At 43.2% G+C, this 16,346-nt stretch overlaps 1 protein-coding gene across 5 annotated transcripts in view; it reads left to right on the top strand.

Moving 5' to 3' along the window:
• Positions 1-16,346, top strand: part of FN1 (fibronectin 1) — a 64,529-nt gene that overhangs the window by 36,052 nt on the left and 12,131 nt on the right. For 2 of the 5 annotated variants that reach the window (XM_088449922.1, XM_088449921.1), the window contains exons 24-33: positions 33-224; positions 2,834-3,106; positions 4,849-5,031; positions 6,960-7,049; positions 10,364-10,633; positions 10,724-10,840; positions 12,382-12,546; positions 12,626-12,781; positions 13,251-13,364; positions 15,295-15,564. In XM_088449922.1, the coding sequence (XP_088306048.1) occupies positions 33-224; positions 2,834-3,106; positions 4,849-5,031; positions 6,960-7,049; positions 10,364-10,633; positions 10,724-10,840; positions 12,382-12,546; positions 12,626-12,781; positions 13,251-13,364; positions 15,295-15,564 (1,830 nt within the window). The remainder of the gene's footprint in view (positions 1-32; positions 225-2,833; positions 3,107-4,848; positions 5,032-6,959; positions 7,050-10,363; positions 10,634-10,723; positions 10,841-12,381; positions 12,547-12,625; positions 12,782-13,250; positions 13,365-15,294; positions 15,565-16,346) is intronic. The other 3 variants (XM_088449924.1, XM_088449923.1, XM_088449925.1) reach the window with 3 other exon arrangements.

Genomic DNA, 16,346 nt, shown 5'->3' with positions numbered 1-16,346 from the left:
GATATATAATGTGTACTCTATTTTCTTTCCAGGTGTTACAGGGTACAGAATAACCTCCATGCCCACAGACAGGCTGCTTGGATACCCCACCGAGGAAGATGTTGATGCAAGTCAGACTTCCTTCATTTTTGAGAGTCTGAGTCCTGGTGTGGAATATAATATCAGCGTGTATGCCGTTAAAGGAGATGACGAGAGTGCACCCCTGTCCAAAATAATCACTCAAGGTAATGATGCACTGCCCTGTGAATTTATTATTTTTTTTATCTATAATTACTTAGGAAATAGTCCTTGGTATTGATGGGTCAGTTTACTGCAACGCCTAATGTGAAACTCCTCCTGGTCTTAAGCCTGTTACTGCAGATATTAACTAACTTTTTCTTATGCCTGCCTTTTCACTTCATCCTTTTTTGCTTAGTGCTTTGTCATTGTTTGCTTTAAAATGTGTTGTATCTATGCACATGACCATGAACACCTTGGAAAGACATTCCAAAAATAGACCGACACCGTAGAAAAGTTCTCTAACTCCCCTGAAAATAAGCCTTCCTTATTCAGCAGACCTACAAACAAAAAAACATGCCTTTTGGCTCAAGAATGTGATTCTGGGTATTTCTGGACGTGGCAATTGTGGATGTGACAATCAGTAGGAGAGCGGGTGTAGGTGCCAAGGTATTGGGAGGTGTAGGTATATAAAATGACTAAAGGTATAAGCTTCAGTTTCCAACTAGAACTTTTCTAGGCTTAATAACCTTTGTAGAGGGGTGACTTCTCTTTACTCCTGTGAGCAAGTTTTGTAGAATACATATTCAAAGACCGTTCCTCAGTCTATAGAAATCCTACTTGCTATGAAAGGTGGGTTCTACATGACAAAAATCTTGGTAGTACAATAGCTACAGGCTAAGCATTACTTGAGAAACTAAACTGGAGAGCCAGAAGATGGCGCTGTATCTTAATGTGCCACGGTGTAGTCTCTTGCTGTGATGGTGTACTACTCTTCTACAATCTTCTTGTTAATCCTCCATGTTATGAAGTTGCCATGTATTGGTCACCAGTAAAGTTTATCTCACAATCTGTCCCCATGTGTTTTAAAAGAGGTGTTTCTAATCTAAGTAGACGAGCCTTGTAAGGGGAAATCACCCTGCAAGTGCTAGATTGGCTTATCTAGCCCTGGACCTACTTGTATGTGTCAATTCCTAACAAGGCACTGATTGGTTTGATTTCACAGCTATGTGCCCACCAGACAGTTGTCAGTGTAGGGGATTAGAAACATTACAGTGCTGGGAGACAGGTTGAGGGTTCTCCTGAACTGTAGGGGGGCCCTGTGTCTTCTAGATGGAAAGGGGCAGGTTTGTAAATTTGTACTGTACTAATCCTTGCTGCCGCACTTCTCCAAACTGAAATGTGCCAACGTGTGTCTGGACATTTTTGTAACCGCTCTTGCGTATTAAAGAAATAATCCCTCATCTGCTGCAATCATAGTTGTTTACGCAACTTGCTTGGCAGACACAGAACCGCTTTTGGCAGTCATGGATGTTAAAATAAAGTGGATAACCAGGTATCAGTCCTGATATGTACAATACAACTCTACCTGCAAATGACACACAAAGTCCGCAAAAATGTAAATTCTTTTTTTTTTTTTTTCTTTTTTTTTCTTCAACAAACTGGATGTTTGTACATGGACGACATTCTAACACTAAAAGGATATCCTGAACTTCTGCTACAGCAGGGGTAGGCCATGTCTGGCCCTGTAGCTGCGGTGGAACTATACATCCCAGCCTTCCCCACCACATTTTTAGCATGCAATGATGGCAAAACTGTAATGGGGCATGCTGGAATGTGTAGTTCCATATTGGCTGGAGGTCCACACAATGCCTACCTCTGGGCTACAGCATATTACGACTGTCTGCCTTTGACCTGCAAGTCCTGGTACAGTTCCTACTGATACTTTCATGTATAATAAGGTTGATGCACAGACGTATTGTAGTAGCTATGGGTAATGCTCATCACTATTCCATAGCTTGATTTGGTTTTTCCATTAAAGAGGTACACAGTTGCAATATTTTTTACCATTTTTGGTTAATTGATAAAATACGTACCCACCTACTTGCGGTGAAGGAACAAATATTGGTGAACTGCACAAATATTTATAAGCGTGTAGTTTTTTTTTACAGGCTGAATATTGGTTTAGCCCTTCAGAAGGGATGACGTTAGCTTATCGACTTTCAGAATGTCCACCTTGAGAAGGCGGACAGTGGCATGTCGACCCCGGTATGCTGACATAGCAGTAAAGTGATTTGAAGCATCATAGCTGTTGGCTTTGGAACATTAAACATGTATCATGTGTTAAAGTCCTAAAACTGCCGCAGTTCTGATTTTTTTACGTCGCCTTTCTATCATGTCGTCATGCTGGGATCGAAACGTTCCCCCTTTTCACCGTCGACGTTCTGCATTCCCTTTGGAATGGCTGACTTCACTATGTGTAGGGGGGAGGTTACACTTTAAACTAGAGTTTGAAGCCTTCTGTCCTGCCAAACTGTCTACGGATTGCAGCAAGATGTCCATTGATAATGAATTCTGCAAAACCAATTGCTAACCACGCAGATTGGTGGTAGCTGTTCACTATCTCAGCAGGCTTTGCCAATCTTTATGCAGTAAATCATCAATTCCACTGTTGTGTTAATTCAATCAGACACACATTGAGTATCAAATGCTTTTTAATTTGGTGTGTTGCTTTCTAGTAATTACCTGTTTTTTTGCAAAACTTAATTGACATGCTTTGCTTCCTCCCCCCTGCTCCACATTCTTTTTTTTTTGCTTCCATGCGTCGCCCTGCCAGAGATCCCCCAGCTCACTGACCTAAAGTTTGTCGACGTAACCGACTCGAGCATTGATCTGAGGTGGACGCCCCTTAATTCCTCCACTATTATCGGCTACCGAATCACGGTGGTTGCTGCAGGAGAGTCTGTCCCCGTCTACGAGGAGTTTGTGCACCCCTCACAGGGGTATTACAGGGTCTCAGGACTGGAGCCCGGCATTGACTATGAGATCAGCGTGATAACACTCATTAATGGCGGAGAGAGTGCGCCGACCACAATCGTTCAACAGACGGGTGATTGTACAATCTTTGCCACTTCATAGAGGTGGGACTGCGCTGTAGGTGCTCACCAGCAGGTTAAGCTCAGAATTTCCGGCTCAGTCCTTATCACAGGGCTCTGCTGTGCTATAGTGAAACCGATTCTTCTGCAGAGCATGGTGTATCCAAAGAAGCTCTTAAAATATGGCTGCATAAGCTGTTTTATTATGCCATTGTCCCCTGATTGGGGTGGCAAGCACATTTCAGAATGCTTATATATTGTTTTGGAACGAATACTTTGTGCTGTACAGGTTTTAGACTTGCAGCAATTTAACAATAAAAAATATCTAAAATTTAAAAACTGTTGTAGCGCTTACACAAGTGTTTTTTATTCCTGCTGGTGACTTGCAGTGCATGCTACTTTGGAATAATGCTAGCTGCAGGGTAGATATTGGATGGATATCTGTCTACACGTATAAAGTGTTTAACTGCAAAAAAATACATATTTTTTTTATTACTTTTTTTTTTATTTTTTTTACTCTTAAATGCAAACTATACTAGATAAAATCCTATTTGGGAATGTTGAATGTACAGTCTTTTTGAAGTGTGCATTTGATGTTTTTATATGGAAATGTATGGACTGCTCAGATCTGAGAAACAGGACTTAACCTAGCAAGGATTTGGAATTGTACAACCAAGCACATAACTAGTTAACATCCAGTTGCAGCAAAACTTTTCACAAACTTTTTTTTTTATTATTTTTAAGAAATCATGATTCTTAATTGATCCCATATCTCCATGTTCAGACAGCTTTGCATATTGCAGGTTTCCCTGACACTTAATCCTTAAGTCTCCGTTAATCATGTGAGCCCCATAATGAGGTCTTCCTGTCCCATTTCTCAAGTTCAAATTAGGAAAGTCAGATGTCTAAATACCTGGAGCCCAAAGCATAAAGGATTATGGGCCTGATTTTACAGTTGTACGCATATGCACACCGCAACTGCGCGCAAATATATACTAATGCGTCTGAAGGAAAAAGGCGCCTCCAGGCAGCATCTCAGATACAACATCGCAACAATCGGCCATCTGAGTAATCCTAAGCTTGCGCAGAAGGGCCATCTCCTGCTCGCTTGTGAGGCCAGTAAATATACATCAACAGATGCAGACACTGGCCTCCCAGAAAACGAGGCCGACACCACCCGTTTTCGGGGGAACGCAGGCCGCGCCTCCCCGACCCCTAAGCCATTGGGTTTGCGTCCACATCTGAATTAGGGCTTCTATTTCTAAACTAAATCCTTGTCCACTTATTTTTTTTTTTTTTCTTTCTATAGCTTTCTGTAGAATGTGAAAGAGTGGCTAAATAATAATTTAAAGCATTCAGTAAATTCATAGATCATATGTTCCCAAAAAAATAGAGATGAGCAGGTTTTGGTTCAGATCTCGGAACAAGGCAAAACTTTTTACAGACAAAATGTCACCTTTTGTCTGTGAAAGATCCGAACTTGACAGGAAGATCCGAGCCAATATCGAAACGCTCTTCTCTACAAAAAAGCAGGTCCTAAAGGCTCCTGCTCAGCCGCCCTGATTCAAGGCATGGTTTAAGATTAACCCTAACAAATTCGACCAAGATAGCTTCATATAGCAGAGGTTTACACTTTTCAACAGCAGTTTCCATAATACCATAATAGAATTTGTATATGTCTATGCATGTATTGAAATGTGATACGGTGTGGGATATTAAACTAATGTAATGTTCTATTTTGATGTGACCCATTTAGCTGTTCCACCTCCAACAAACTTGCGTTTCACCAATGTTCGCTCGGACAGCATGCGGATCACTTGGGCTCCCCCTACCTCTATGGAACTGTCCAGCTTCCTTGTGCGCTATTTCCCAGTGAAGAAACCAGATGATGTTACTGAACTAACCATCTCGCCAACAGACAACATGGTTGTCCTAACAAGTAAGACGGTGTAACTGGGGTGGAAATGAAAATTACTGGGGACACAAGTGCATGATGGCTTGTTTAGATCATTACGGAGACCTTTTTCACTACTTTTTTAATATCCTATAAGCCGTGTCTCATTAACCTTCCTTTAGCAAGTTTAAATTCTGTATATTTGAATACCTTTTTAGCTTACTTTTTAATTTTCCCTGGTGGCAATTTCTGCTCTTTCAATATGAGGTTGACGAGTAGAAATGGGAGAAACTGCTGAATTGCCTCATACGCCTTTTGTGCTCATTTCTACCCTATTGCTTATCTGGAAACCACCACTCACTCTATGCTGTGGCAATGGGGCTGTTCTGACCAGGGCACTATCTTTGGAGTTCTCACGTTTCTTCCCACTGGGATAACTGACTACAGCAGTGGCGTAACTTCATCCCAGGTGCCCGGAGGCAAGATAAATGTTGGTGCCCCCCCAAATTAAAATGTACCAGCACCTATGCCAGCCCCAGCTGCCGCCCCCCTATGCAGCTCCCCCAGTAGTGGTCCCCCTGTGCAGTGCCCCCCAGTAATGGTCCCCCTATGCAGTACCTCCAGTAGTGGTCCCCCTTTGCAGTGCTCCAGTACTAAGGGCCCCTGTAGTGCTCCCAGTAGTAAACCCCCAGTAGTAAACTCCCTGTAGTGCCCCCAGTAATGCCTCCCTGTAGAAAGCCCCCTGTAGTAAGCCCCCAGCAATGCCCCGTGTATCATGCCCCCAACAATGCCCCCTGTAGTGAGCCCCCAACAATGCCCCCTGTAGTGAGCCCCCAACAATGCCCCCTGTAGTGAGCCACCAATAATGCCGCCTGTAGTGAGCCCCCCTGCAAGCGCACACACATACAAAAAATAAAAAATAAAAAAAATACTTACCTGAAACCTCACTCCAGTCCTGCTGCCTTCTGTCCCCGGCGCCCGCTCCTCAGAACTATGGGAGTGACGTCATGACGTCACTCCCTTAGTGCATTGCAGGACCCGGAAGCGGAGCTCACACTGAGCTCCGTTCCTCCGGCTACCGCAGGGGGGAACGAAGGAGCCGGGCGCCCGCTGGTAATACACTCAGCGGGCGCCCGGCAAATAGGGGGTGCGACTGCACCCTCCGTATTGACGCCGCTGGAGGTGGAGTGCTGATCAGCGGCACTCAATCTCCATGACAGTGACCGGAACGGCCCGGGGGACAATGGAGCCAGGTGCCCCCTTAAGGGCTGGAGCCCGGCGGCAAATGACTCCATTGTCTCCGGGATTTCCGCCACTGGACTACAGTCTAAATTAACCCTAGTTTCTGAATGGTGGAGAAATTAGGGGTTACATTTTCAAAGCGGTAGCTTTGACTTAAAAATATAAAGCAATATTAATTGCAAGGCCCGGCATGTATTGAACTTCAGATTAGTGTCGCTTTGTTTTGAGGTCAAATTCTCAGAGAATGTGCAGCTTGCAAAAGCAGTCTCCTTCACAAGCTCTGCCCTCAAGGAACCCCAACAGTCCATGTTTTAAGAATATCCATGCTTAATCCCAGATGGTTAAATCAAACTGACTGAGGTACTAATAGTCACCTGTGCTAATTCATGGATAGCCTTTTAAACATGGACTGTTTGGTTGCATTGAGGAGAGAGTTTAGGAAATCCTGCCTTATGGGTCGATTCAATTACCCGCGAAGGGTGAGAGTTCTCCTGCAAGGGCGTTTCTACGTTCTTGCCTGGACCCGCACACTTTATCAAAAATCCCCAAGTCTGGAGCTACTGTAAGTGTGGCATCTAGCCGAGTAATTTTGCGACTAATTTGAATGGACCCCTTAGACTGTAGACCCCACTGGGCAAGGATTGATGTGAATGACAACATATGATCTACAACGTGCTGTGTAATATAAGTGTTGAGATACATTCATGGATATCTATTGTTTCCCTTTGTAGATCTTTTGCCATTTACTGAGTATCGGGTTAATGTTTACTCCGTTTATGAGGAAAGGGAAAGCACTGAACTTACCGATGTACAAAGGACTGGTGAGTATTCTCATCCTCTTGCTATTGGTACTTGAAGCATTCCTGTCTCTAAACAACATGCTGAATACATTGCTATAATGTTTTGTGGCAGGGCCAATGTGTAGAATGTTGTGTTTTTGTATTTTTTTTTTTTTTTTTTCTAAAATAACTGACTTAAGCTAGGTACCCCTGGATGACCAAGCAAATGTGGCAATGCTATATAGCTAGGTACCCCTGGATGACCAAGCAAATGTGGCAATGCTATATAGCTAGGTACCCCTGGATGACCAAGCAAATGTGGCAATGCTATATAGCTAGGTACCCCTGGATGACCAAGCAAATGTGGCAATGCTATATAATCTCAGTGTACACCCTGCACGATCCAATGGTACAATATATAATTACATGTCTAATAACCTCCAGGAAGCACCAAAAATTCATGAGAACCTCAGGGTAGCTCAGATTGCTGATGGTCTCACAGGAGATCTCATGCTGTGTCTCAGTCCCAACCGGCTCCACTGAGCATGTGTGAGATCCCGCGTGCAGCCCTGGAGCCAGCAGCCACCGCAACAGGGATAGCGCTGTCCCTGCTGTGGGGGATAGGGCATTGACAGGCTGCAGCTGTCGATGGCAACAGCTACAGCGGGCGGAACAGTCAGGAGAACTGACCGTTCATACATGCCCTGGTTATCTTGTAGATAGCAGCACCGATAATGATGCACCCCTGTCACTTACCGCGCAACCCCCCCGATCGTACAACGAGGAGAAGCCGTATCATCGCACATAATGTGCGTTGATACCGCTTCAGCGCTTAATACATCTCGCCCCCTTGTCCCACTCGTAAGCTAAAAGCAATTCCATACTAGATTTTACAGTGGGAAGTGAATTCTAAAAATGGATGGTTTAGTAAGACTGCAACTATCGGTGGAATGTGCAAATCTTTTTCTGGTTTTAAAATGTTGCATCCAGGGTTAATCTGTGCCCACATGCCTACAATTGGCTTTGATGCGGTAGCAGCTGTCTGTAATCTGCACTGAGCTGGTTGTCCAGTCAGCCTCGTGCCAGCACAAAGTAACGGATGTTGGCTCCTCGTCGGGGGTGTTTCATTCCCGGGAGCTGTAGATTCCTGCATTTCAACCACAAGCCTGTTGATCTTAAGCCCCAATCTACATTGTCTTGGTTTTCTGTTAATCTTTACTTTGAATACTGGGCAAACCTTCCAGTGTATTACATAAAAGACCTCCTAAAATGAGGCGTTAGTCTGAATTTAAAAACAATCTTCTTTTTCTTCTTCTTTTTCTTTTTTTCTTCTTTTTCTTCTTTTTCTTTTTTTCTTCTTTTTCTTCTTTTTCTTTTTTTCTTCTTTTTCTTCTTTTTCTTCTTTTTTTTTTTTTTCTTCTTTTTTTTCTTCTTTTTTTTCTTCTTTTTTTTCTTCTTTTTTTTCTTCTTTTTTTTCTTCTTTTTTTTCTTCTTTTTTTTCTTCTTTTTTTTCTTCTTTTTTTTCTTCTTTTTTTTCTTCTTTTTTTTCTTCTTTTTTTTCTTCTTTTTTTTCTTCTTTTTTTTCTTCTTTTTTTTCTTCTTTTTTTTCTTCTTTTTTTTCTTCTTTTTTTTCTTCTTTTTTTTCTTCTTTTTTTTCTTCTTTTTTTTCTTCTTTTTTTTCTTCTTTTTTTTCTTCTTTTTTTTCTTCTTTTTTTTCTTCTTTTTTTTCTTCTTCTCTCCAGATGCACAAGAATAAAAATTACTTATACTGTAGGTTGTATAAAGTCAGTAAAGATTTACGGACCTATATCTATAATGAGTGCAGGGTGTGCACCCCCCTTCTCATTTTGCTCATGTCACCATCTTCCATGTAAGGTGATGATATTAAAGACTATGGCACTGTGTGAGTCTTTTCCATCTCCTGCGCATGCACCCTCTTCCAAAAATATCATATGGAAGATGAGCAGCGGGCAAAGGGTAGGGTGGATGCTGCACATAGCTTCCCCAGCCATTAATATGCCTCTATAAAGGTCTCTCTCTGCTCAAAGTCAGACTCCTTTGTTAAATAGGAGAGGGCAAAGTATAGGTCTGAATATTAACGGAATAATAAACAGATGTTGCAGAAAATTTGCAACAAACTGTTGGTCTTAAGGAACTTGTGCAATACAGGCTCAGGGGTCCATACAGAATGCTGGAGGGGAGCGGAAAAAAAGTGAGTACCATAGTTATCTGGTTGGCGTGGGTTGATGAAGACCAGTTAGGCCAGGGGCTCTCTACTCCAGTCCCCAACAGGTCCTGTTTTGTGGATTTCTTTAATTATGCACAGATGAGAGAGGTAGGATGTACTAAGCCATGGCCAGAGATAAAGGACCTCATTCAGAGTCGGTCGAAGCGGCCGCGCGGTCGTACGCCACCGATGTTCGCTATACTTCGCATGCGTAAAGTTCGCAATGCGCGTGCGCAAACTAGTCGCTACGATCAGAAATTTCTCTCTCCTTGAACACAGCCAGGTCGGTAGTTTGAGTGACAGATTGAGGCGTTTGTGGGTGGTAACAGGGGAAGGTGCTTGAAAAGGGAGTGGAGTTCCGAACACAGGCGTGCCTAATTATGCGAACGGCGTTTTATGGGAGTGCATATGTTTTATGGGAGTGCATAATTAACAAAGTAGCGTCATGGCACATGTGACATGGGAGGTTTTTACACTGACATGATCGTAGAGCTTAAGAGAGGGTATGGTCAACCTTAAGCTCTACAACCAGTTCTGATGGTTCTCGATTAATCCTTATATGCCCGGAGATGACGTGCAATGCGACCCCTTGGTCGGCCAGCTACCGATCCGAACTTAGGGACGCAACTTGCGAGGGAATCATTTGCATATCCGGCCCCTTTTCCCGTACGACCGTGCGGCCGCTTCGACCAACTCTGAATGAGGTCCAAAGTGCCTACCAATCAGTTCCTAACTGTTATATATATATATATATATTTATTTTTTTTAAACTCAGCCTGTAAAGTAACGGGCTGATTGGTTGGTACTTTATCTCCATCTACTTTGTCTCTCTCCAAGGCTTAGTACATAGACCCCTTAATCTATTTTGCTGGGTCGGTAATTCTCCCACCCGCTTCCTCAGACAGAAATCCACAAAACATGGCCTGTTGGGAAATCTTGAGGGTTGAGATGAAGAATCACTGGGTTAGGCTATTATCACCATTAATGGTTGGATGTGACTTGCTGCATTAAATTATCAGAAGCACTTACAAAAATATTTTCTTCGGTCTCCACTGGGGCTTTGCTTTAATGGATACTGTTTATTCTAATAAAACCTAGTAACACAAGGATTTCTGTACTCTTAAAATAGACTTGGACTCCCCATCTGGAATTGACTTTTCTGAAATCACAACAACCTCCTTCACTGTACACTGGATTGCGCCCCGAGCAACCATCACTGGGTATAAGGTCCGCTACCAGCTGGAGAGCGGATCTGGGCGCCCCAGAGAGGAAAGACTCCCCCCTTCACGGAACTCTATCACCCTAACTAACCTTGTCCCTGGCTCAGAGTATGTTGTGAGCATCATTGCGGTCAGTGGTCCTCAGGAGAGCTTACCGCTTGTAGGACAACAAGCTACAGGTATGCATGGCTTATTCTGGTCCTGCATGGTTTCTCCACTTTCCGATCTTACGCCATATCCTAATATGAATATATTTTTTTTAATTTTAGTGTCTGATGTCCCAACTGATCTACATGCATCATCTCCCTCCCCAAATATTATCACCATTACCTGGGATGCACCGGCAGTTAATGTGCGCTACTACAGAATCACTTCTTCCGAGACAGGTACGCTAACAGGAGAGTTAAATCAATAACACACTCTCAATGCGCTGTAAATTGTGAATGAGTTAACCAATTATGTATCAGCATTTTTTCCTGCAAAACCCAAACCAGTCTGAACTGTAAAATGACCACTGACCAACCTCACAGGAAGGTGCTTTATCGTGTAGTGTCTCAATTGATGTAAAACCTCATACACACTTTAAATATTAAGCTAACCTCGTATTAATATTATGGTTCTCCTCCTGTCACTTAGGCCTGGGAGGGGGCATGGAGGTTAGTCCTTCTCCCCTCATTTGATGTTACTGATATTTAACAGGCCTTGGGCCTCTTGTGACTTTTTGGGTGCATACTGTAACAACTTTAAAATATAATGTTTAAATTACAGATTACAAATCTTCGTACATAAGCATTTAAAGAATTATTTTTTATCTAGTGGACACACTAGACAACGGCTAGAAAGTAGAAAGTCAGCACTTCACTAGGTTCTGGATGTGAGCTCCAGGTGAACGTCCAACTCTGAAGACAGATCCTACCACTGATGCGTTTTGGTATCCAGCAAATTCATCAGGGATAGTTCCTTGATCCCTGGTGCATTTAATGTTTCTAGACAATTGTACATTCAATCAATGTTAACTAGATCAGTGTTCATGTCTATAATTTTGTCCCTTTTTGGCTCCATAAAAATGGACAAACGTATCTTAATTATCAAAATATTAGAAAGCGTTGCACTCTTTACTGTGCATGCTGGGCACTAGGACCCAGAGTCTGTAGGGAGTCCTGTCCTCCAACCTGATGTGCAGTGCACCTATCTTAATACTGTGTAAAAGTGATATGGTGAGAGACAGAAGTCTCCTACGAAGAATCCCTGCTCCACTACCTGCAAGTAGCATACACTCACTGGCTGGTGAGCTGTATAGAACCCCCTCTTCACTCATTAGCAGTGTACACTTAACAGTGAGAACGGCTGAACCTGTCATTTTTCAATAAACAAACACCACTGGTTAAATAACTGGGCTGTTTGTTGAGTCATCATCTGGTGTGTGTGTGTGTCTACATAACTCTGCAGTATGAGCTCCTGCAAACACATTTCCAACACAAACTACATACAAAATACAAATGAAGGGATTTCAAAATATTATAAGAAATTTAGAATACTGTGAAAATTGTAAATTAGTAACTGGTGATATTTATGAATAAAACAATAAACTTCCCAAAGTGGCTTCACGTCCAAAATATATTCAGCCCCATCCTAGGTATATCACTGTCCCTTCCTCCTTTGATACCTTCTAGCTCTACCATTTTTAATATCTACCCGATGTGCCACAATAAAGTACATTTGTACCTATAAATTACTGTATAAACAAAAACATGGCTCTGCTTGTTGAGATGTTTACGATAATTGTGAAACCTCAAACTCAATCAATAATGGTGCCTGATACTTTCATCAATGCTGAAACGACTTGCCCAACACATGTCATTTTATACAACCAGAATGCGTGTGTATATCTGAAGCTTCTGTTTTTTTTCTCTCTATCTATACGCAGAAGGCAACGGTCCAGTTGAAGAGTTTAGAGTGGCCGGGAGTGTCAACACTGCAACCATCAAAGATCTGAAACCAGGCATAAACTACACCATCACTGTCTACGCTGTCACTGGCCGAGGAGATAGTCCTGCCTCCAGCAAACCGGTCACGATCACTTATTCCACAGGTAGATATCGTCATGCATGTACCTTGCAGACCTAGAATCTGGGTATAATGTCCTAAATGTGGTTACACTTTTTCAATAGGAGTAAACCAGCCTATTGAGATGAAAGTGATTGAAGTGCAAGATCAAAGCATTCACGTCCAGTGGACTCCATCTCCAGGCACTGTCACTGGTTATAGGATCACCAGTGTGCCTAAAAATGGTTATGGAGAAACTGTTACCCATGTTGTACCTTCAGGTAATTTTTTTTTTTGGGGGGGGGGCCGGGGGGGGGGGGGGGAGGCGGTGTACATACTACTCTACTTGTAAACTGTTTGAGTAAAATTTACAACCCTACACAAATCCTCTTGATCATGCATGAAACTTCCACAGCTCCCTGTACTATCTTAAGCTTAGCCCTTGGTTACAGGATTTCAGTAAGATTCCCTACTGGGGTGAAGTGCCAATAGGGAGTTTAAAATTTAAAGGAAAGGAGGACCACTTAACTTGGTCAGTGAGAGACAGGCTTCCCATGTCTTTTGTGGCAACCGTGCCTCAGCAGGAGGGCCTGTCACCGATGCCCTGCACCGTGGGAGAAGATCTGGTAATGGTAAACTGTTTATATTTTAGTCTATTTGGCCATTTGTAAGGGCGCATAATCTTTTGAACCCAAGAAATTCAACGTGCGGAACGAGCGCCTAATATCGACTTTCCCTGTTCTTTCACAGACCAAACGGAGATGACTATTGTGGGACTTCAACCAACCGTTGAGTATGTGGTGAGCGTCTATGCACAGGGTGTAAATGGAGAGAGCGCACCACTAGTGGAAACTGCCGTCACCAGTAAGTTACCCCCTGCTGGGACTGTCTGTTTTTATTTTTAGTTGTCAACTAGAATAAGGTTTCTATATCCAGGTACCACAAATCGGATGGATTAAATGAAATTTGCTTAACAGGGTAACTGAGCATTATAGACCAGCCTTCTTATACTGAATCTATCCTCCTAAAGAACAGTATCTGAGATGTGTGCAATTCACTTCTGAAATATCACCCCCTCCTCCCTCAGAGGCATCTCTCCAGTCTTCTGGTATACATTTTGTAGTTTGCCTTAAACGATTAAACCGTGCCCTCCCTAATGCTTATGGTTACATGGCAAAACCGATTGTGCAAGTCTCAATAGATCGAGCTGCCTTCTAAATTTTCACTACATGCTAATCTTCAAATATAATACGGTAGCCCATGCTCTGGATTGTAGTAGCTGTTGCTTTTTACAAACTAATTTTTCTCTGTGCTTCATTGAGTATGGCCACTAATTGCTTTCAATATTGATGCTGCAGTAAATTAATTATTTGATAGTAATGTTTATTGGGTTCCTGCGATGAGTGCAGAGTTTACTGTACTGGGTTTAATCAAGTATTTGCATGTTTAACAAGCCAACTGTTGCTGAACCAAAGATATTCCTCCAGTTTGGAGCAATGTTTCACAAACGGTCCTCAGGGCCCCCTGACCGTCCTGTGTGTTTTTTTTTTTTGTTTTTTTTTAATAGACTAAACCTTTTATTTTGCTTTTTCGTTGGCACAACATGATGGTAAAATACATACAGAAAAAGACAGAGCAAAAAAAAAAACACTAATACCCCTTTTCCACTGGCCAAAATACCTGGGTTATTGCCGTGTCAATCTGGGTAGTGGCTTAGTGGAAAAGCCTCCTAGGAAAAAATCCCGGGTATCGAGCAGGCTTTTTAGTGTGTAAACCCTGGTCAAACTCAGTGGAAACTGGCTACCTGGGTCTTCCGACCCGAGACTTGTTTCCAACACGGTGATTGGTATTTGGAAGCTGTGTCTGTGACAGCTGTCACTGGGGAGGGAGAGATTATAGCCTCCCCGTATGGTCTGGCCCATTCCGGTTTTGACCCTATCCCCGCTTCATACGGGTAGGCTGTAATCTCTCCCTGCCAGTCTCCAGGTGACAGCTGTGACATTAAAGCCTCCTGAAAGGACCCCCATTCACCTCCCGATCACCGGGGGAGATCTGGAGTTTCCGGTGCTTGGTGATGAACAGTGCTGACCCGAGATATTCTGGGGTCAGCCACTAAGGTGCACAATAAAGCGAGAGTCAGAATAGCTAGTGGGCGTTGTTAGAGCCCCAGCGGTGGGGGGGACTCACTAATAGTATTCGCAGGTAGAACAGAGGTATACCGGAAGTTCATCTAGGGACACCAAATACGCTCAAAGGTCAATGGGGTATAACAGTTTTGGTTTTAAAAATGTCCATGCTTGACACAGGTGTTTAAATAAATATAACTGATTTACTATTTACATCACCTGTGCTCGTGCAAGAACATCCTTGAAACTGGAACTGTTAGAGGGGGTCTGAGGACCTAATTTGGGAAACGCTGGTTTAGAGCAACAGCTGGAATGTTCAACTATACGCGTTCTTCTTGAGCTTGCAACAAATATATAGTTTTTATATATTAGTCGCTATTTTCTAACCTCCTGGTTTATTTGATTGAAACCACTCTAGATTGCTTTTCGGGCACCTGAATGATAAGGTTATTTTAACACCTCCCTTTCCTGACCATTTTGCTTTGCAGCAAAATGTATGGAACACTGACCTGAGTCTTGTGCGGTGTAGTCAGGATCTGGATGGGTTAAATGTTTTGCCAAATTTGCTTTAAATGCGGCTTGTGAAAGTGTTAAATCTCCCCGCTCTCCCCCTCTCGCTGCTGCTTGTCTCTGCTTATAACTGCTTTCATGGTTAATTTGCCTAATAGACATTGACCGACCCAAAGGACTGACCTTCCCAGAAGTGGGTGTTGATTCAATTAGACTGGCTTGGGAAATCCCAGAGGGGCAGGTTACTGGTTACAGAGTGACCTACTCCAGCCCCGAGGATGGAATCAGAGAATTGTTTCCTGCCCCGGAGGGAGATGATGACACTGCAGAATTGCATGGCCTCAGGCCGGGCACAGAGTACACTGTGAGCATCGTGGCATTGCACGATGACATGGAGAGCAAGCCCCTGATTGGAGTCCACAGTACAGGTATCTGGGGCGCATGGCATGATCTGTGTCCGTTCTATTTTTTTCAGCCCCTTTTTGTAATCATTTGTGAGTTGTTTATTAATCTTATTTCACTAGTGGTGTCCAACTGTCCTTTTACCTATTTGCACATTCACTTTTTTCTCTTCTATTCACTTTTTTGTTTATGAAAATATATAATATAAAAATGTGGTGTGTTTTTTTTTTTTTTTTTTTTGTTCTCTGCTGATAGTCCTTGTTTTTATATTTTCATATCACTGAAATGTTGAAGGTTTTCTTCAACCTTTTTTTTATTAAGGATCTGTCTGTTCCATGTGTTATTGCATTGCATGCTATTTTATGCATTGTCTTAGATCAGTGGTTCCCAAACTGTGCGCCGTGGCACCCCGGGGTGCCTCTGGACACTTGCAGGGGGGCCTCAGGTTGGTGGTCCAGCACCAAATCAAATTATTTATGGTGAATGTAATGCATACTTGCCTACCCTCCCGATTTTGATCAGGAGCCTCCCGAAAATCGGGTGCCGCTCCCGACCTCCTGGGAAGGCAGCCAAGTCTCCCAGTAGCTGCCAACCTCTGCTGCCCCCCACCACTATTACAAGAAAATCCCTGGCAGCAGGGGGGCCTGTGACGTGATTCACGCCAAATCGTGTCATTTTGGCCCCGCCCCCTGCTTCACATTGCCTGTAATATCGGCAGTGTGTGGCGGGGCCAAAATGATGCGTCTGGATGGCCCCGCCCACGTTTGCTGGCCACGCCCCCCAGTCAAGCCGATCTGGCTGCTCCCTC

Source organism: Taudactylus pleione, unplaced genomic scaffold (genome assembly GCF_031769625.1).
Source record: "Taudactylus pleione unplaced genomic scaffold, aTauple2 ptg000500l, whole genome shotgun sequence".
Taxonomy (NCBI): domain Eukaryota; kingdom Metazoa; phylum Chordata; class Amphibia; order Anura; family Myobatrachidae; genus Taudactylus; species Taudactylus pleione.
This window is presented reverse-complemented; position numbering and strand designations above follow the sequence as displayed.